The 21,555-nt window shown below is 45.6% G+C and overlaps 2 protein-coding genes across 2 annotated transcripts; both read right to left on the minus strand.

Annotated features, from left to right (window-relative positions):
* Nucleotides 1-1,173: 1,173 nt before the first annotated feature.
* On the minus strand, nt 1,174-12,383 carry rfx5 (regulatory factor X, 5). The gene is made up of 11 exons (XM_080484515.1): nt 12,337-12,383; nt 11,044-11,198; nt 5,908-5,941; nt 5,753-5,835; nt 5,164-5,289; nt 4,905-5,033; nt 4,681-4,747; nt 4,349-4,547; nt 4,059-4,141; nt 3,833-3,973; nt 1,174-3,745 (listed from the first exon to the last, which is right to left on the minus strand). Exons 2-11 carry the CDS (start codon nt 11,163-11,165, stop codon nt 2,705-2,707), a joined length of 2,025 nt encoding a protein of 674 aa, XP_080340641.1. The 5' UTR covers nt 11,166-11,198; nt 12,337-12,383; the 3' UTR covers nt 1,174-2,704.
* Nucleotides 12,384-16,747: 4,364 nt separating this feature from the next.
* Nucleotides 16,748-21,006, minus strand: psmb4 (proteasome 20S subunit beta 4). The gene is made up of 8 exons (XM_080484214.1): nt 20,472-21,006; nt 19,721-19,847; nt 18,975-19,054; nt 18,744-18,890; nt 18,574-18,655; nt 17,107-17,223; nt 16,954-17,042; nt 16,748-16,865 (listed from the first exon to the last, which is right to left on the minus strand). The coding sequence occupies exons 1-8, from the start codon at nt 20,594-20,596 to the stop codon at nt 16,853-16,855; spliced, it is 780 nt and encodes a 259-aa protein (XP_080340340.1). The 5' UTR covers nt 20,597-21,006; the 3' UTR covers nt 16,748-16,852.
* Nucleotides 21,007-21,555: the final 549 nt, after the last annotated feature.

The following is a 21,555-nucleotide window of genomic DNA, read 5'->3' on the forward strand; positions in this document are numbered from 1 at the left end:
CTGTCAGACAACTTCACAGAAAACTGCTGCTTCAAAGGAAAGTCGTCTGTTCTCAGTTAGAGCCAACAAGTCCCGAGTCAAGATCAAAAAGTCCCAGGTCGGGACCACAAACTGCCATAAACTGAAGTACAGTCGAGACATACATTCCAGAAGTAAACCAGGGTGGAACCACAACTAGGAAGAAGTACCAACAAGTACCAAGCTGAAAGGCACCCAGACTCTCAAGTCTAGGGAAAAAAAAGATTCTGGAGTCAAGATCCAAATAAAAAACAACTTCAGTATGAATTCTGAGTCTAAACCAGCGAGTCCAGAGTCGTGAGCTCAGCTCGACAAAAAACCCTCTCAAGAATTATCAAATCTGATCCCAAGTCAAGACCTGACTTCGTCTTGAGTCGACTAAAGTGTGAAACAGAAGAAATCCAAGTCCACAGTCGATTTGAAGGAATCGGTCCTCAAGTATCACGTCATCATTGTCACGCAGAAAACTTTTATCAACAAAATTTGCGTGCAGAGTGCGACAAACACCAGTACTGGAACTCCAAGTCCAGTACAAAGTCTGAGACCTGGGTTATTGATCTGCTCAACAAGTGGAATTAGACATGGTAATAAATTTACCTTGATAAACCCAGCAAGGGGCCCGGCACTCCAGAGCCAAAGGCAGAGCCAGTCCCACCGTTTCCTGTTGACGTTCCTGTATCAACCAGGAGCTACAACCTGTAGTATCAGGTCATTAAACACCAGACCTGCAAGGTCCAAGTCCGGGGTTCATCCCAGCTACAAACAACAGGTCAGGTCGAGGTCAAGTCCGAAGCCTTTTAACAGAATAAAAACCACCGAGTCGTCCTCCAGGTCTTCTAACGAGAGTCCATATCCATCCTGATGTATCACGTCATTAAAGACCGACTCCCTTCAAGTACCAACTGCAACCTGCTTCCTGTCCTGCCGAGTCCAGTCCAAGTCCTACCAAGTTCTAAAGTCTTTTTTTTTTTTTTTTTTTTAGTTCTTCTCGAGATTGTCTTCCCTGAGCCTGAACTCCGAGTCATGTGACTCTTTCAGACGTTGTTCATTTGAAGCAAACAGAGACTTTTAGGCCCCATTTAAACAACAGAGTTTCAGGTGAAAATGCATTGTCAGGACGTTTTCGTTCTGGAAACATTTATTTATTTTTTTTTAGGAGGGGCGTTTTGAAATTGATGTCCATGGACACAGAAACAATCAAAACCTGAAAACGTAGTAGTTTTTCTGTGGGGCCACTAGAGGTTGCATTGTTGAAGTAATAACCCGGATGATTTAGTATAGATGTTCAGTTTATCCGAGAAAATTTTGTTAAATTCTGGAGTGAACATCACGTACTGTGTTGGTGGTTATGAATGAACCCTTTACATCCAGGCGCAGAATGATTTACCAAGACCATAGTGAGCATGCAAAGTTCCCTTTTCCCCATTTACATGGAGACGGAACATTTTCAAAAAGTCTTGCTTTGTGACTCCAAGCACAGTTTTTGTGTAAATGGAACCCAAAACGCTACCAAAGTTTTCCATTTTCTCTTGAAGCCGTGCGTAAACGGGGCCCAACACACTCATTTTCACTTCCTGTCTCTGTGACATTCATCTGGTTTCACTTCAATCTCTGGAACTTCAGTTCTTATTTGTTTGTCTGGCCAAACAGTTTTTGAGCATGGATCGTCATTCTGGTAAAAATAAAAGATAGAAAATTAGGAGCCGCAAAAGGCCAGTGGGCCTCCAGCTTTGAGCTAGCATGATGCAGAACGTTACATTACTCATAAACACTCCTCGATGTGTAAGACAACAAATTCCTAACACACACAAACTCCTGTTTGAGTCGAGACACCGCACACGTTTCACCTCAGTGATCACAAACATGTTAGCATCGTGATGATTACAGCGCTGGCTGCTGCAGGTCCAGTGCTGAAACTCCCTTTCCCATCATGCAACAGGGGCAATTTCTAACAGTTAGGATTTTTTTTTTGCATCCCAAAGCTTGCACCAGAGAACGGAGAAATCAAACGACCCGTGAGGAGGAAAGAGGGAGGCAGGAGGGGGGGAGGGGGGGGAGGGGGGAGGGGGGGGGGGGGGGGGGGAGTTGGAACGTTGTGCTTTCTGTCTTGAAATGGAGACGACGCCGGCGTTGATAACCCAGACGAGATGACGGGTCCGACCGGATGCCGCTGGTCAGACCAGACAGCCTGGTGTCCGGTCCTGAAGCACCTAGACACCAGAACCTCCATCACATGGTCGCTGCTCTCCGTCTCAGCCACACTGACCACGTCTCATGACTTCCTCTCTCTTACAATGAAACACAGCCCTGTTTACAACAGAGGAGCCTGGCTGAGCCTCACCTCACCTCCTGCTCCTCCTGAGAGCTGGAGGTGAAGTGAGGCTGCCGGTTCTCCTTTCTCAATCCGAGAACCTTCACAAGGTTCAGACCCGTAAATACCTGCTGTCTCTACAGACTCCATCAGGAGTCTGATTTCACCAATGTACATCTTGCTCCTCCTCTTCGTTAATACATGATTTTCAAATGGAAAAGGAGCAGGAGGAGGAGGAGGATAACACAGTCTGGCAGGGAGTGCATTGTTTGGATGAGCAGCAGTCAGTTTGGCTTCATTCATCTGATTGGCTCTCTGCTGCCGCCAATCTGGGATTTCCACCAAACAGGAAGAAGGGAGGCAATAAAAAAAGGGCTAAAGTTCCTCCGCCTGCGAGGAGGCGTTGCTCCCAGCCGCCTCAGTCTTTTCCACAGAGAGGGTGCTCGCAGGAAGAGGACTGACCTGGAGCTCCACTGGGGACAGCGTTACCTCCACCTCTGCACACTCCTCATGCAGCGTGGGGAGGGAAAGAGAAGGTGGGCGGAGCCGCACGGTGGGCAGAGGAACACTGGCGTCACCGCCGCTGTTGTTGTTTGGCCGGGGCGCCTTCTGGATCACCTCCACCATTGGCGTTCGTCCCGCCGCTGCCAGCTCCCAGCTGGAGTTCCCCGGACTCTGGAAGAACAGCAGCGGGCGGCCGTGGTGGTCGGGCTCGGCGGGCGTGCCGGGTTGGCACTGCACCACCACGCTGCGGTGCTCCAGCAGCCGGTGGCCCTGGTCGGACACGGCGGGCAGCTGGCTGAGGACCAGGCCCGGCGGCTCCTGGATCACCAGCTCCAGCAGTGGCTGCGAAGACGAGGACGAGGACGAGGAGGACGACGCCTTCTGGATGACCCCGCCGCTCAGGGATGTGATGATGGGCGGGTGAGGGAGCGGCGCGGGAGGGGCGGGGAGTGAGTCCTCGGGGCGAGGCTTCCTTGGGCGTCCACGTTTCCGTTTTACCGGAGGGGCGCCAGTGGGTGCACCGCCACCGACTGCACCGCCTCCTGAAACCACTGCCTCCACCGGTCGCTTGGTGGCGCCGCCTCGGGCTTTCTGCACCACCGAGGTAGGTGTGGCCGGGCCGGGCTGCTGCTGGGACGGGGCTGGGGGAGGAGGGGGCGGGCAACCCTGTGGCAGGATCATCACCGGGACAGGACCGCCCTGCTGCTGGGGCAGAGTTGCCATGGCGATGACCTTAACCCCCCCACCACTGGCAGCAGCAGCGGCAGTGGGACCACCCAGTCCAGATGCTCCGCCCACACCAGAAGCATCTTTGGGCGCCAGTGAGGGTGGCGAGGAGCGGACGGACAGCGTCTTGTCAGGGAGCGAACTCCGAGGGAGGATTCTGGGTAACTGCTTGATGAACGCCTCCACCTGAGGACAGAACACAAACAGAATGAAACCCAAACTAACATATCCACTTCCTGTTTGAAAACACTTCCTGTCTCAGTGTGGACGTACCGCCGGACGCAGTGCTGAAGAAGAGGAGGAGGAGGGAGGAGGAGCAGGAGGAGCGTCTAGAGAGGAAGGCTTGGTGGCTGACTTGTCTCCAGGCGAGAGCTTCATCAAGGAGGACGAGGAGGAAGAGTCTCCAGACTCCTTCTGCAGACAGACAGGAAGCACACAGACCGATCAGCCAATCAGAGAGCAGCGATATAATTCAACCAATCCGAGAGCAGAAACTCACCTTCGACTCTGCAGCGCTGTCTCCGTCCACTTTACTCACCACCGGAGCTTTCTTTATGACCTTATGAGTTTTAGCTGGCCCTCCTTCACACACACACACACACACACACACACACACACACACACACACACACACAATGATGTCCACTTTGCAAAAATATGCTCCAACTTTTAAGAAAATCTAAAGATTATTACTTTCTGAAAACATCACACACACACACACACACACACACACACACACACACACACACACACACACACACACACACACACACACACACACACACACACCTGCGAGTGTGGCGGATGTCACCAGCTCGGCCTGGCTGCAGCGAGGGTTGACAATGTGCTCCCGGATCAGGTAACGAGCGATCTCCACCACCGTGTCGAAGGAGCGCTTCAGGATCTTCTGCGCCCAATCACAGATCAGCTCGCACGCCGCCTCCGTCACTTCCTGTTTGTAGGTCTGCACCAGCTCGGTGAGCTCGGCCTGGACCGCACAGAGACACGAAGAGACAAACAGACACACGCGTAGTCAGAACTGACCTTCACGTCACCAGGTGCCCCATTGGGAGGACTGATGTTGGGACTGGTAACAGTGGCAGTGATAGCAGGGTTTGTACCGGGTCGTTCTTCAGGTCCAGGTTGGGCAGCAAAGGCATGTTGAGGACCGTCTTCCTCCTGATTCCACTGTAACAGTACGTATGAGCCGGCAGGTCAGGGAATCAAACCAGCAACCTTCACACTCACTACTACCACACACACACACACACACACACACACACACACACACACACACACACACACACACACACACACACACACACACACACGCTAACACGAGAACCCATAAAGATATTTGGACTGTCCTCGTCCTCCCAGACGTCTTGCTTTGATGTTTGGAAAAATGTCCCGGATGATCTTTCCAAAGTTGGCGGCACTCAGAGGACGATGCTGCAGATTCTCACAGTACCTCCTGAAGGACGGAAGAAACGAGTCACTAACAGATTCCGAGTGTGTGTGTGTGTGTGTGTGTGTGTGTGTGTGTGTGTGTGTGTGTGTGTGTGTGTGTGTGTGTGTGTGTTTGCACGTGCGTGTGTGCTGACCTGTAGGTCTCGTACACGTCCTGTTTGGGCAGACATGTGTCTGAGTGTTCCTCCAGGTGACTCCGGATCCAGTTACAGGTGTGAAGTTGATCAGCCGTATTGAAAGAAATGGAGTCCCCAGTACCTCTGCGCGAGCGCGCGCGCGCGCGCACACACACACACACACACACACACACACACACACACACACACACACACACACACACACACACACACACACACACACACACACACACACACACACACACACACACACACACACACACACACACACACACAAACACAAACAGAGGACAGTTGAATGTTGTGACCTGAATAATTGGAGCTAACTGTGTAGCATGAATGCGTGCAGATATGCGACAATAGCAGTCATGCTAACATGTTTGTGCTAAGATGAGCAGCCGCCTTAAAGTGACCCATGAACCAAAATGTGCAGCAGTGCTAATGTGGTGTTATCGCTATGCCAATGTGGGGCGAATGCTTTGCTAACGTGGAGAGAATGCTTTGCTAATGTGGAGAGAATGCTTTGCTAACGTGGAGAGAATGCTTTGCTAATGTGGAGCGAACGCTTCTCCAACACTTTGCTCACGTTTTGTCTCCGGCGCTGGGCCCGGACGGCAGCTGCAGGTACAGGTAGAGCTTGTCGTTGTCGGAGAAGGTCTGGACATCTTGCTACAGAAAGATAGAAACAGAGCTGAGCTGGGCCCCCTGCAGGCAGAAGAGAGTCACTGCAGCTTCACTCACCAGGATCTGATCAACTTTGGTCTGAACGTTCTTCCTGAAAGACACATCAGCACCACAGGGTCAGAGTATAGGGTACAGGTGTTGTACAAGTGTAGTACAGATGTAGTACAGGTGTGGTACAGCTGTTGTACAGGTGTGGTACAGGTATTGTACAAGTGTAATACAGGTGTTGTACAAGCGCAGTACAGATGTAGTACAGATGTAGTACAGGTGTTGTACTGATGTGGTACAGGTGTTGCACAGGTGATGCAGGGCCAGCCCGCTGGCACCCCCTATGATGGCGGTGCCCCCATGAGTAATTAAGATCAATGGATAAAAAGAAGAAAAATTATTTTCATGATATCCTTTATTAATGTTTCACAAGAGTCCAATAAAACGTGACGATAACCTATCTAAAAATAGGCCCTATTTTCCTGCTCTCTGCTTGACCCCGCTCCTTGTTACCTGCTCATTGTGGGCGAGAATTGACAGGCTATTTATCAGACGTGAATGACACTCACTGGCAGACAGTAGTACATAAACAACGGTTATTATGTCAAATAAAACAAAGCCTTTGGGAGCCCAGGGGCGAAAGAGAAGAAGAGAAGTGGAGGAGACACATCACAAAGAAAGAGGTTATTCGGCCTTAGGTTATTTATCAGTCGCACTCGCAGTTATGTATGGAATCACAGGAGTGCCAAAGTTAAAAGGAAATAAATGTGGAAATATAAAGAGAATCTCACTAAAAGAGGAATTATTGCCAATACTGCATACGAGCTTCAACCATACTTTGAAGGAGGGAATCCTTCCCCCGTCATGGAGGGAGGCAAATATTTCAATTATACCCGACCGATCAGTGTCCTGAACCAGGATTATAAATTATATGCTGCTATCTTAACTAAAAGGATGGAGGAAATGATGCCCTTATTGATAGATGAGGACCAAACAGGCTTTATCCAAGGCAGGCAGACCCAGGACAATGTCAGAAGAACCCTCCACATGATTGAACATATAGAAAAAAGGAAATTTGGGGCTATCCTGCTCAGCTTAGATGCAGAAAAAGCATTTGACTCTGTGGGATGGGATTTTCTTTATAAAGTTATGGAAAAATTTGGCTTTCATGAGAAATTCATAAATAACATTAAAACATTATACACACACCCAATAGCCAGGGTAAAAGTTAATGGGGACCTTTCCGATAAAATAAGCCTGCATCGAGGTTGCCGCCAGGGTTGTCCAGCTAGTCCTGGACTCTTTAACTTGTTTATTGAACCGCTTGCACAAGCCATAAGACAGGATCCAATATTAGAAGGAATTGTTATAAAAGACACAGAATATAAGATATGTCTGTATGCAGACGATGTTCTTGTTAGTCTAAAGAATCCTGTGTTGGGAATCCCTAAATTAATGGATCTTTTGCAGATGTATGGAGCAATGTCTGGCTACACTCTAAATATTAACAAAACACAGGCCTCAGTGTTCAATTTCACGCCACCATTGGAACTAAAAAATGAATATAAATTTAACTGGGAATCAACATCTATCAATTATTTGGGGATTAAATTAACAAAAGACATATCTCAACTGTACAATGAAAACTACAACCTGATCTCTACACAAATCAGAGATGATTTTGACAGGTGGACTCCTCTACCCCTAGATATTGGGAGCAGAATAATGACAGTAAAAATGAACATCTTGCCCAGACTGCTCTATCTGTTTCAGTCTCTCCCCGTGCACATTCCTGATAAACAATTTAGAGAATGGGATAAGGTGATATCCCGATTCATCTGGAATGGAAAACATCCTCGTGTGAGATATAAAACTCTGCAGCTGCCAAAAAACAAAGGGGGATGGCCTTACCAACCCTTAAAGACTACTATCTAGCGGCACAGATAAAACCACTGATGCTTTGGTGCAACCAAGAATATGTGGCAAAATAGAAAACCATGGAACTGTCTCTGTTAGATACACCGTTACAGAGTCTCCTAGGATGCCCATTGGTTGCTAAGCAGCATGATACACAGAGCCAATGGACGAGATTTTCACTTGACACCTGGGCCAGCTTAGTAAAACAACTTAATATGCAGAACGAAATCCGGGTATTAATATGGCCTATTTACGACCCAGAATTTAGACTGGCCACTCAAGACGGAGGATTCAAACAGTGGGAGCAACAGGGAGTTACTACATTATGTCTTCTGCTCAATGATTTGGAATTCCCAGATTTTAAATCTATGTCAGAGAAATATGACCTTAGCCGACAGGATTTCTATAGGTACCTTCAACTCAGACATTATTTTAACAAAAATATTAAGGGATCTTTACCTACAAATATGACGGGTATCACACAAATGTTCATTAGGGCCTATAAAACCAAATTGTTCAAAAAGATTATTGGAGAACTGTACGGACATGTAAATGAACTAAGAGGCCACTCAACAAATTATGTGAGGGAAAAATGGGAGAAGGAATCGGGAATTTCCATCAGTCAGGAGGATTGGACGAATATGATCAGGACTCAAATCTCAACCTCAGCTTTACAATGGTGGAGAGATTTCTTATGGAAAAACTTGATCAGGTTTTTCATAACTCCAAAACAAAAATCTAGACTGCCAAATGCACAATCTAACTGCTGGAGAGAATGTGGTAACGACGTGGCAGACCATACACATATATTTTGGGCCTGCCCAGTTATTAGACCCTTTTGGGATGACATCCATAATACAGTTACACATTTTGTGGGGAACAATTTTGAATTTACCTTTATGACTTTCTACCTGGGAAAGATAGATTTGGAAATACCCAGAAAGGTCAGATACATTTTGCAGATTTTTATGGCTGCAAGCAAAAAGGCAATAACAAAGCGTTGGCTTTGTAAGGAACCACCCACCCTTCATCAGTGGATACAAATAGTTAAAAATATACAGCATATGGAACAGATGACCTACAGTTTAAGGCTGAAGAGGGACATATGTGAGGCTCTCTGGGCACCATGGGTAACGTTCCTCACGCATAGGGGTGACAACTAAACCTAAACTTGGAATACTTTACTGCCTGTGAATGTTGTGAAATATACAGATGTAACTCGTGATGCACATGATCCCCTCCCCCCCCAATGTTACTGTTGTTGTTCAGGTTGTTCAGTAGTTTTTATCTGTGATATATATATAATTGAAATATAACTGTGATGTATAAATGCATAACCGTGTGACTTAACAGAGTGGTTTTGTACCTTGTCAATTCCTGTGAAAAAATAAAATAAAAATAAAGTTTCAAAAAAAGAAATATAAAGAGAATCAATAATACAAAAAATATACAAAGGTAGTCATATTCTTTTTCTATCTTGTCTTTGATTATTCCATTTTCTCAATGCTTGTCCTGTTTTGTCTTTGTCTTTTCCATTCGCTTTTTGTCATTGTATTTACTGGACGAGTCAAGCGTCTGGGAAAGACAAAAGCAATACAAAGCAAATCAGCGAGGGCTGTGGGGGGTCTCTCTGTTCAGGGGGACTAGTCCATACCTGATCACACCATTCCTGCTTGCAGCGGCTATGTAGTAGCAGGAAGTAGACGCATATGCAGGTTTATTTGAAGTAAAAGAGGGAAAGTTAAATATGACGGACGTGGACGAGTTGAGAAGAGGCTACTACATAGCCACTACGCCGGCCTTAGTCACACAGTGAATAGATGTTTCCTCTCAAGTCCCAAATGTCGTCTCTCGTTCATCGGTAAACCCGGAAATATTAATACCAGTGGACACGCCCACATTACACCAAAAACCAACATAACCAGCGGATTCTTAATCAAACCAAATACTGTTGTTAACAAAACAAATAAATGATATTTACAATATCGTACAAGAAATAAGAACTCCTGTGATTCCATAGTTATGCTAGCTTGTTTTGGACCGATGATAGTTCCGTCCATGACTACGTAACTCCTAACTTTTATCAAGTTAACGCAAGTTATTTTCACTGCTTTTTTAAATTTTTTTATTAGATAAATATTTTTGACATGTTAAGAAATAACCAGTGATACAATTAAAAGTTTAAGTATGTCCTCCCGCAAGATAAGACCTACGTATATTTCTTATTGAATTTATTGTGTACTTAGTAAGCTTATACTGAGCCGAGTTGATTAAAAGTGTTTATTTTCCATCACCTGTTGATTAATAGTTTGAAGCAGTTGCCGTGCTCTGCTGCTTTGTAGAGAAAACATGATGCCATGGTATTTCTTGAACTGGAATTTAGCTCTTTACCCAAAAGAAACATGGCTTTAAGGGGGTAGCACTTTAAACAAGCCAGACAATGGACACTTTTTTGAAAGAGGCTGAACTTATGGCAAAGTTCAGCCCTGTAATGAAGCAGCATGTTCCTCGGGTGCAAAGTGGAACAGGCAGTCACACTCATTACTTAGGGAAAAGAATCCAAAACAAATTAATCGACTCAATCAGCACAAACATATTAGAAAAAATAGTGGAGGACATAAAAACATCAAAGTACTTCTCCATTATTTTGGATTGCACCCCTGACCTGAGCCGTAAAGAACAGCTCTGTTAGAGTGAGGATTGTGTCCCTTCGTGGGGTTTCTTGTGGCAGAAGAGTCCACAGGAGAAAGTTTGTCAAAACGATTTTGTTACTATCGTTCACAGGCATTCTTTAGTTTTAAAATTAAGAAATTCTCTTGTAACTGTAAAGCTGTATTTCATTTTTCTTTAAGTGTGTAGAAAATGCTATTTGTGGCGGAATTGGCTGCAATATAAGGGGCACCAGATGAAATTTAGCCTCGGGCACCAAATCGTCTAGGGCCGGCTCTGAGGTGATGTACAGGTATTGTACAAGTGTAGTACAGATGTAGTACAGGTGTGGTCCAGGTGTTGTACTAGTGTAGTACAGCTGTAGCACAGGTGTTTATCGAGTGTAGTACAGGTGTTGTCCAGGTGTAGTACAGGTGTGGTACAGGTGTTGTACCACACCTGTAACTACACTTACTTACTTATTAAGTAAGTAAGTACATTTTAATTGTATCGCGCTTTTCACAGACATAGAGTCACAAAGTGTTTCACAGTAAAAACAGATAAAAACAACAAGTGTTGTACAAGTGTAGTACAGGTGTAGTACAGGTGTTGCACCAGTGTGGTACAGGTGTTTCTTACGAGATGTTGCTCTTCAGTTTGCTCAGCAGCATACTCGGCTCTGTGTCGCCATCCCCCGCCTCCAGACTGCCGTCGGTCCGCCGGCAGGCATCGGCCTGCGAGTATCGCTGGTCCTCCGACATGTGGGCCGACTAACCAGTGCTGAGAGTCACCATCTGAGGTGGGGGACGAACACCAACAAAGACCCGTCCGTCAGATTCACGGCCGAGACACAAACATCCAAACGGTTCTTCTTCAAAAACATTTCATCTCTCAAACCTGCAACAACACTGTGACAACACACCTGACCCCACACAATACAAAACGCAATAACACACAAAACAGCACATAATAATGTTGAAAAGCCACAAAACAACAGTGAAAAGACAAAAACAACAAAGAAGAACTCAAAGAAAGAGACAGAAAAAATGTACCTAATATTAAAAGTAACACTTAAGGATCACAAAGTAATTTTACGTTCATACGAAAATCCACAGAAACACACAAAACAATAATGTGACACAAAATAACAACAGAAAGACAAAAAACTATGAAAAGACTCAAAATATCAACAACAAAGAAATATACAAAACACAAAAAATACAACGTGTCTATAAATTAACACAAAAAAATTGACACAAACAGAAAACAAAAATGTGACAGAAAACAGTGTAAAAGCAGAACACACACACACACACACACACACACACACACACACACACCGGACCGGACCGGACCCGCGGAGAGGCCCCGCGGACAGGCTGCCAAGTCGGGAGCCCCGGAGCTCCGAGCCCGGTCCTGATGCACCCGGAGCGGGAGGAAGCAGCAGGAGGTCCGGGCTCTCATTACGGCCCTCCTCCCGGCTCCCGCCCGGTGTCAGGTGTGTTTACAGCGGGAGCAGCGCTTGTGGTCATGTGCTGCTGTTCTCACACACGCACACGCACGCACACACACACACTCCGGAGCCAACATGTCACCGCAGCTAGCCGCTAACCTCCGCCCCGCCTCAGCCACCCTGTCCCCCGCAGCTCCGACCGGCCCTCTCTGCCCCGCGACCGGCCCTCGGTGCCCGCTGAGTGAGCAGCTGTCAGTCGGATTCCCGCTTCGAGCTTCCGCCGCCTGACAGCCGAGCTAACTAGCCTAGCTACATGCTAGCAGCTAGCAGGCACCGAAACAGCCCGTAAACATGTTTCCGCGCGCTCTGCGTGATTTCTGAATAATTCCAGAGACGAGTTAACCAAATGTGTGATTAACGTATGAGCGGTCGGATGAGTCTATCAAAGGATTTAATTTTAAAAAAGAAAAGGAAAGTACCTGAGTCAAGATACAGCAAAAATCCCCTTTCAGATTTTTTTGTGATTGGACGACGACGTTATGTCTGCCTGACTACAAAGGCAACCTCTTTTCTGATTGGCCGGCGCCAAAAGATTTACCCAGATACCAAACGCAGGTGACATTTCATTGGCCAAGCCGAAGTATTTTTCTGACATGGAATTTTCTGATTGGATACGTTTTCCTGGTCTGCCCAGTTACAAAACGGATTCATTTTTCTGAAGAAATCTGCCTAGCAACAGTGAGCCGTTCACAAATATGATTGTTTGGAAGTAAAACAAATTCAAATATGAACACTAAACCGTGATGAATCTGAGATTTAAGTCCTTACATGGTTCCCTCAGTTGCACTCTTCGGGAGCTTGTTTGAAGTAAAACAGACTATAATTAGTTTTTTCAGTGAAGTTTATGTCATCAAATATTCATCAAACTGTCTGACACAAAAGACGGCTCATGTCATTATCATAAGAATTGTCTTTCATTTCTTTTTTTTTCTTTTTTTATTGAGTCCAAAAATAGACATTACAATGAAGTACACATACCTTTTCGTGTGGAGTTATATCACAGAATACATCCTTAAACCACTCTTTTATACTCCGTAGTTCCAATTGAACAATGCATCAAAGTATACTTCTAAAAGAAAACGCACGCATTTTAGTTTGGGTTTTTTTCCCCCAAGGAACAAAAAAGAAGAATACAAAACAAGAAACTCTCCCTCCTCAGCTCACTAAATTCAGTACAAGTACAACAACAAATGTATATCATACATATTTACACAGGTAGACATTTATGAATACCTATTGCATATACAAAACAAAAAATAGATAATGAAAATAAAATAAACACCATGCACTGCCAGGCACATTTAGTTGGGCACAGTGGTGTGTTCTAGTTTATTCTAGTGGGTATACTCTGATTTTTCCAACCCCAGCCTCGTACACCCCTATCCTGGAGCAACACCCTCCCGCAGAACCCCTCCCAGAGCAGCCGCTGCTCTACAACAAGCCCCAAACAAGAACCACCACGCTCATTAATGCATAAAGTATTGAAGGAAATGCAGTCATTAATGTGTTCTTTAAATTGATGAAGGAACAGAAATGATATTGATCACAATGGGTTTATTGATAATTACCTTCAGGCAGAATACATAAGATACAGCGAGATCTCGGGCTCAACCATCAGACTGTCCGGGAGGACCAGGCATCAGAGTGGAAGAGCCCCGAGTCCCCAAAAACATTGGCTTATAAGCATTTCTTTCACCCCTCCCTGCACATATGGTGTGGATGCCACAAGTTGTTTTTACCGAAACTGAACACATCTCTATTGTTCTGTCCCGGGAAGATTTGTGATCTCATCATAGTACCAGGCTTTACATCTTCCCGGCTTTAAATTAGCGACTCTTAACTTACTTCCTTCTCCAGCTGGCTTTCCACTAGATAAGATTCCCTCACTCCCCTCTCCAGCATGGCGTTATCTGCCTGGGAACCAAGGTGAATGGTCTGCTTATTCCTAAGACTCAATAGTTCAATTGTTCTGCCTCACACACCGGATTTATTCTTACATATATGGTCATGTTATTAACAGTTCTGAGCAGATGAGATACAAACGGATTATACTGCTATGCAAACTAATGTGTTGATCACTCATAACACTGGTTTCTTCCTTTAGTATGCATCCACACATAATTGAGATCATGAAAGACTGGTTATGTATTTTCTAAATGTAAGTGTATTGTAAGCAATACAAGATGTATAACAGTCTTTAACAGCTGGGTTTTAATTAACCACTGAACCGCCAGTGACAAGGCAAGACAAGTAAAGCCCCGTTTCCACAGTGCCCCTTGGTACCGGTGCCGGTCAGGTGGGGGTTGACTATCCGTAACCAGACCCGTATCAGTGCCGCGTTTCCATTACACAGGGAACGGTTTGAAATGTAGGCGGGGTTATGAACGGTTGTATAATCACGCAGGATGTGACGCCATAACGGGAGGACATTTTCAAAAAGGTTTCCTGATTGCTGCAGAACAACTGATTGGAAATGGCTGCTTGCTGGGAGAACAGCGGTCGTCACGGACCAATGAGCAGACGGCAGTGTTGAAGCTCCTCCCCCTCATATCCGGCACATTGTGCCTGGTACTCCGAGTGGAGGGGTAGCGAGAAATGGTTCCCAATTGTACCGGTTGGTAACGGTTCTGAGTCAGTGGAAACGCACAACAACCGGTTCCGACCTGACCCGTACCGGCACCAAGGGGCTCTGTGGAAACGAGGCTTAAGTTTCCCTGTCGTGGGTTAAAGCTGCTGTGGCGTCTTCACAGTCATCAGGCTCCTTAAAACTATGGGCAGCTGCAGCTGTAGTGTCCCCCAAGGTGGCAGTGGTAACAGGGCAAGCAGCAGGATGACTGAAACACTGATATAGTGTCATCTGGCTTGGTTTTCTTTTCATTGTTTCTTCTCCATGTTCCTTCCTCACTCTCTATTGCTGTAAGTTGTCGTCTTGTTCACGCCAAAACTTCACTACTTCCGTAGTCGTCAACGTCGGGCAGTGCTTTAAGTGGAAAAACACAAGTACCGGTTCTCCTCTTGGTGACATGATATCAGTCTCTCATTCAAATATGGGACAAAAACATAATATTCAGTGGCGTGCGCAGATATTTTATACGGCAGGTTGACAGTGTAAAATAAGGCACCGTGTGCAGCGTGTGGATCCACCGGCTGCTTTATTATAATCATGTGAGATCAAAAGAAACAAAAAAGAAGTACATGTAAGTAATTGCATATTTATTTAAATATTAGTAGAGTTTTAATAATCCTCCCCCAAAAAATAAAAGGAAATAAGAGAACGAGCGAGAGAGATGAGCGGATGTCACTACACACCATCCTGAATAAGTTCATTTATACTTTCATTGTCCCTGTGGGGATTTTTTTAATCAGCCTGTACTGCAGTACATGTATTGGGTGTAATTTAAGTGTGTAATTGTGAAAATAACTGCAGTGAAACCATTTGGAAATTGACACAGAGGAACCTGGGGTTGTGCAGAACTAAAATGTGGTGCAGTTTACTGAAAACAATTAGATTTCTTTCGGGAGTTTTAAAAAAAATCTGCCCTGACAGCAGTATTTTAAGTTGGTGTGAGTTTTGTGTGTGATTGAGAAAAAAATGATGCAGTGAATCCACTTGAAACCTGACACAGAGGAACCTGGAAAAATACACAAACACGGAGGCTTTTATCTCTGTTGATAAAGTATTTGCTGATTGTGAGGAGAGATTTTCCTCTGAGGACGATTGGTCGGCCACGGAGGGCAGAGATACGTGATGCACCTGAACGCATCACCATGTATCGTCGGCATGAATCTCGCTTACCAGTAAAAATCCATAGCTTAGCCTCATTGTTCAAGCCGCTGGGTTCAAAGTGGGTGAAAAAAGTAGCGGCTTAAAGTCCGGACATTACGAAAAGTTCCGGTACGCGGCTTATGTTAGAAAAAAGTCCCGGTACGCTGAGGGGTAGAATTTAAAAGTGCCGGTACTGCGTACCGGTGCATACCGGCCCACTTAAAGCACTTATGTCAGGTGACGTCACGCTTGACGGAAGCCCCTATGGTCCTAAAGTGCCCGCTTCGTAACACAGGAAATGTTATGTCACATCACCAGGCTGATTCGTATCTTTACGCATTTTTCAGTGGGTATACGTAAATGCTGGACCTTTTCTGGCGAGTATGTGGCGTATACCTGCGTATCACGTAGACTACACCACTAGTTGGGCAGCATTTTGAGATCTGAAAAATAGGGTCAAAAACATTGCCATCTTTGGTAAAAACCTTTCTGTACATCCTCTAATTGTATATTTAATTTTCTCTACAAAACCTAGGACCTACAATATAAAATTCAATACCGCCCATTTTCTCCCGCTTTGCCGTTTCCGGGTCGCGGGGGTGGGAGTCTGAGTACCGTCACCCAGATTAAGAACCTTCCCTGCGGGTGGTGAACCCACGGGAAGATGGTGCCCGGCGTGGGACATGAACCCTCTACCTTGAGATTGAGATGCTCTACCTACTGAGATAACCTGGGGCAAATTCAATACCTTTTTAAGGTATTAAATGCAGATTTCTAAATTCAATACTCAAGACTTTTTAAGACCACACGGGAATTCTGTAAACAGTATAACCAAGTTAGAACGTTTATTAACTCCATTTTGTTTGAGAGCACACACACACACACACACACACACACACACACACACACACACACACACACACACACACACACACACACACACACACACACACACACACACACACACACACACACACACACACACACACACACACACACACACACACACACACACACACACACACACACACACACACACACACACACACACACACACACAGAGAGGAGATTCTCATCTTTTATTTTATTGTCACATAGTAGAAAAGCACAAAGAAAAACATGAGACAGGAAGTGAAGTGGAGTCACACTTCCTGTTTGTGTCCTCGTCTTCACTCGAACCCGCTGCACACAAACAGTTATTCCAGTTAGTTACTGTAGTTACTAAAGTTTACAGTTCAGGTGTAGAGGAGGACGGTGACCTTTGACCTACCTGACCATGTGAGCTATGTCCCAGTTGGTTTCAGACGACAGAGGACCAATGATCTCCACTCCCTCCTCCGTTACTATGGCGATCTCATGCTGCAAAGAGAGACCGTTAGAAACAGACGGACAGACTGAAGCAGACGAACAGAAACAGACTCACCTTGTTGTAGGAGCGAGCATCTCTGTAGTACAACACTTTGAGGCAGCGCTCCACCAGGTCACGAGCCTCCTGCTTAGTGATCTCCACCTTGTTCTCCACCACCTCCCTCATCAGAGGCTAGAGGACACGTGCGCACACGCACACAAACACAAACACACGCACACGCACACAAACACAAACACACGCACACACAAAATGAGGAGATTCTATTTGTTATAACAGGCAGATATAACGGTATATGCAGGAGTCCTGAGGTTAATTTCAATACCTTTTTAAGACTTTTAAAAACCTTTCAAAAGAAATGAAGACCTCATCGCCACTTTAAGTTGTTGTTAGCGACACATCTTTAACAGTTGTAGTTTACAATTGAACAGAAATGAGGTAAGCTGAGAAGGAATAAAACTCAGAATGAATTAAGCTAAAGGTACGTTTACTGACGCTCCCCTCAGTCACAACAAGTAACAACAGTTATTCAACACCAACTGGCGGAAAACCAGAACTTATTACAAGACTCGTCCAACATCAACACAAACGGTCCAGCTTTGTTGATGCTGTCAACAAGCTGCTGCTTAAAGTACGGAGCTAACCCCAATCTTATCACGGATCCAGTTTTCTCCTTGCCACAGGTGAACGTCTGAGCGATGTCCGAATCCGGAAACATCGAATAAAAAATATCCGCAACACCTTCGTTTAAGTTCAATGAGTGGTGATTTGCTGCTGTGTTGAGACACCAGATAACCTCTGAACACAGCGTTGGTGTGCCGCCCATAGTCACCCTGATGTCAGCAGACGATGAAGCGGAGGTCGCGGTGGTAGCTGTGTTGGCTAGCTCACCTGTCACGTTACCGGGTGCTCGTGTTGCTGCTGGACCTCAGAAACATGCTATCGACAGTTGCTGCTGTCTCCGGCCAACAGCAGCCTTGTGACTAGTACCTTGCATATGGGACCGAACTGCATTTATGCCCATCGATGCTCCACACTAATCCTTTTCTTGCAAAGAGTGCAATAGGTTTCCCGGTTGTTATTCTTGACTGGCTTTATCCAGTTATTCAATTTGGGCATCTTGAGCCAAGAGTCAGAGAACTTGCCAGGGCTTGACATTAAGGATTTTTACTTGCCTGGATACATTTTTACTATCCTGAAGTTTAATGGAAACGTACGCGTGCGGCCCCGAGGCGATCTAGCTCCGAGAACGCAACCGAGTCAAAGCGTATACAATTTAATACCGGATAGAATCGCGATAAAGACTTCTTTTAAATACTTTTAAGGACCTTAATTTTCCCACAATTGATTTATCAACTTTTAATACTTTTTAAGACCCAACGGACACCCTGTATAAGTTGAAATCTGTATAAAATGAGGGACTCTCTGTGTGTGTGTGTGTGTGTGTGTGTGTGTGTGTGTGTGTGTGTGTGTGTGTGTGTGTGTGTGTGTGTGTGTGTGTGTGTGTAAAGTGGTACTCCTCACCTGAGCCAGGTATGCTCCAAAGCCTGTTGCCACTGTAGGAGCCTCATAGGCCACGCCCAGTTTGTCCACATAACCGAGGAAACTGCAGCAGAGGAAAGATGGCCGCCTGCTCATTCACAGTTCAAAGAGGAAGAGTGTGTGTGTGTGTGTGTGTGTGTGTGTGTGCATACCTCTCTCCGTTGTAGAAGCCCCCGATGACCACGGTGTTCCACAGCGGGTTGATGCGGCTGCGGCGGTTGTACATGACTCTGGTTAACCATGAGTGAAGAGCCTTGGGACTGTAGCTGTGCCCGTCGCCTAGTAATTCCTCGTCAATCCTGCACAAACACACAACTTTAACCTCTCACACTGAGAATACAACAGCAGCAGCAGCAGCGGTGTGTTTGTGCGAGTGTCCTTACACCATCTGCTCGATGACCTGCTTCAGGTACTGGTAGTCTGCGTAGTCTCCTGAAGCTCCGAGGATGGTGGTGTTGTTCACCTGCAGCAGAAACACAATGAAGCTTCCTCACTGCTTCTCAGACGTAGTTCGCAATGTTTTCTAGACAAAACGGGAAACTTTCGTGGTGTTTTGGGTGTCAGTTTGCTACTGGTCCTGCCTGCGTGGTTTCTAGGGTTGTTCGGTATACCGGTACTGTATTGGTATCGCGGTACTGATGCCTTTAAAACGATAATATACTGGGCCCGGCTGGTACCGGTATCTTTTTTGGTTTTTCCGTCGCAGTGTCACTGTGTTGTAATTTGCATGGAGAGAAGTCAGTCTCTCTTTGGGGGAAGCGTCAGCGGGCTGCTCCGCTTTCTGACTTGTTTTGGACAATCGAAACTGCGGGAAACAGCGCTCCGGTTTCTTTCTTTCTTCTTTTTTTTTACACTCCGGTTTCTCCGAGACGGGGTGCGCGAGCGCTCCCCTGCTCCGACCAGAGATCCGCAACTGAATAAGCGCTTCATACTTGACCTACTCAACTTCAAAATAAAAGTCAAAACAACATATTTTCATGGTAGCTCGATGGTAGCGTGTTTAGAACGTCATTTGTTAGCGTGCTTAGAACATGGATTCAATAGCGTGTTTAGAATGTAGATGCTAGCATGTTTAGGACATATGTTGTTAGCGTGTTTGAAACGTAGATGTTATTGCGTGTCATGTCACCTTCATGAGACGCGAGATGTTCCTGAAGCGAGCCAGCGAGCCGTACGAACCCAACATGTCGGCAGCAATCACCACACCACCAGTGAACTTCACGCCAAGCACTGACGTCCCAGTCACCATGGGGTTGCTATGGAAACACAGGGGGCTTATTTTCAAATTCATATTTGAATTCCTCTTTCACTGGAGTTGTGATTTGTTTTTATGTTAATGAACAGAGTTTGAAAAATAGACTTCCATCATTTAACTTGATTTGCTGGTGGTATGTTCGTAATAAACTGAGAAGAAACTGAAGATTTGACTTTAACACTTAAGTATCACATTAATATAAATATTCCCCTGAACAAAATCATTATTTTCTTCTTGAAACCTCATTTTATCTGAAACTTTCACTGAAAATAGCTCACACATCTGATTGATTAACCAGGTTAGGCTGTTCTTTTAACCAGGAGATTAAAATGAAAGTAACTTAAAAGCAGGGCTAACGCTAGCGGCTAACAATTACTCAGCAAAACACTTTTTAATAGAACAAACATTCCATTTGACCAGCACCACATGTTATAACTGACATGACACTTGTTGATAAACTTGAGTTAGGACTGAGACACTCTGGAAAATTCAACTATTAAACGTATATTTTGGCAGAAACCGGCAGTTAGCGAAGCATCGGCTAGCCGCCGTGATGCAGCACGGGGCTCGAGCCGCCGGTTCTTCCGCTTCATTTCACCGGGCAAAGCTCCGGGCATTTACTCACAGTGTGTGTCTGACCGGCCCGCAGCTTGGCCCGGCCACCACCCCGCCGCTGCCCCCGGACAGAGAATAAAACCCTCCGGGCTTCGGCCCGTTCTCCCAGAGATTCAGCTTCAACATCGACTCCATGATGGATCTTTGCGAACCGCTGACGTCAACACGTCTTCAGGACGAGACGTCTGACGTCAGAGAGAGGCGCTCTGGCGCCCCCTGCTGTTAGTATTTACTTCTACACTGGGGGTACGTCCGAATTTTCCCTCCTAACTCCTTATCTATCGACTTTACCTTAACCCCATGGATGACGTCACGGGATTAAGGAAAACGTGTTAGAAGGCTTCGTAAAGGAGTTAGTGAAAGTTGATAAGAGGCTTTCTAAAGGAGTTAGTGAAAGGTGTTAGGAGGCTTCCTAAAGGAGTTAGTGAAAGGTGTTAGGAGGCTTCCTATAGGAGTTAGTGAAAGGTGTTAGGAGGCTTCCTAAAGGAGTTAGTGAAAGGCGATCACGTTAGTGTGGCAGTCGGACTGCACTGTCACTTAGTGACGTCATAATAATGCGACGGTGGCGCAAGTTAGTGACGTCTGTCATGGTGGGGAAAGAAGTACAAGTTTCTGAAAATGAACTACAAAAAGCACATTTGGGTTTTAGATGATTTCAAGTGGTTCTAGGCAGATTATTGCTTTGGTAACTTACATGATCTGATCCTTTTTCTGACATCTTGAGTTTCCCTGAACGCTCCGATGAGCGGGTTCCTTTAAATGTTGTCGCCGCAAGGAATTGTGGGAGAACATGAGCTGGTCTCCTTTGGTAAAGGAAGCGTCAACGGTTCCTACGCTAAAGGAGGTTCTAAAGGAAGCATCAGTGGTTCCTAGGCTAAAGGAGGTTCTAAAGGAAGCAACGAGCCTCCTTTCCTTTGCTTATTGAGAATTCAGACAGTCCTTATCATGGCCGCCACACAGAACACTTGCGGGGTTAAAGAAAAGTCGATAGATAAGGAGATAGGAGGGTACGGAAGAGTTTTAGGGCCATTGAAGAAAAAAAAAAATTCGGAGGCTAAAAAAAAACAAAAAACCTTCGTGCGCTTCCGAAAAAG

Source organism: Lipophrys pholis (assembly GCF_963383615.2).
Source record: "Lipophrys pholis genome assembly, chromosome: 17".
NCBI classification, from domain to species: Eukaryota; Metazoa; Chordata; class Actinopteri; order Blenniiformes; family Blenniidae; genus Lipophrys; species Lipophrys pholis.

Coding starts and splice junctions, on each gene's coding strand:
- rfx5 (XM_080484515.1), bottom strand. CDS start 11,165: ATGTCGGAGGACCAGCGATACTCGCAGGCCGATGCCTGCCGGCGGACC. Junction 5,836..5,907: donor CCAAAGTTGATCAGATCCTG/GTGAGTGAAGCT, acceptor ATCTTTCTGTAG/CAAGATGTCCAGACCTTCTC. Junction 5,034..5,163: donor GACGTGTACGAGACCTACAG/GTCAGCACACAC, acceptor TCCGTCCTTCAG/GAGGTACTGTGAGAATCTGC.
- psmb4 (XM_080484214.1), bottom strand. CDS start 20,596: ATGGAGTCGATGTTGAAGCTGAATCTCTGGGAGAACGGGCCGAAGCCC. Junction 19,055..19,720: donor ACATCTCGCGTCTCATGAAG/GTGACATGACAC, acceptor TTTCTGCTGCAG/GTGAACAACACCACCATCCT. Junction 17,224..18,573: donor TTGGAGCATACCTGGCTCAG/GTGAGGAGTACC, acceptor CGTGTCCTCTAG/CCTCTGATGAGGGAGGTGGT.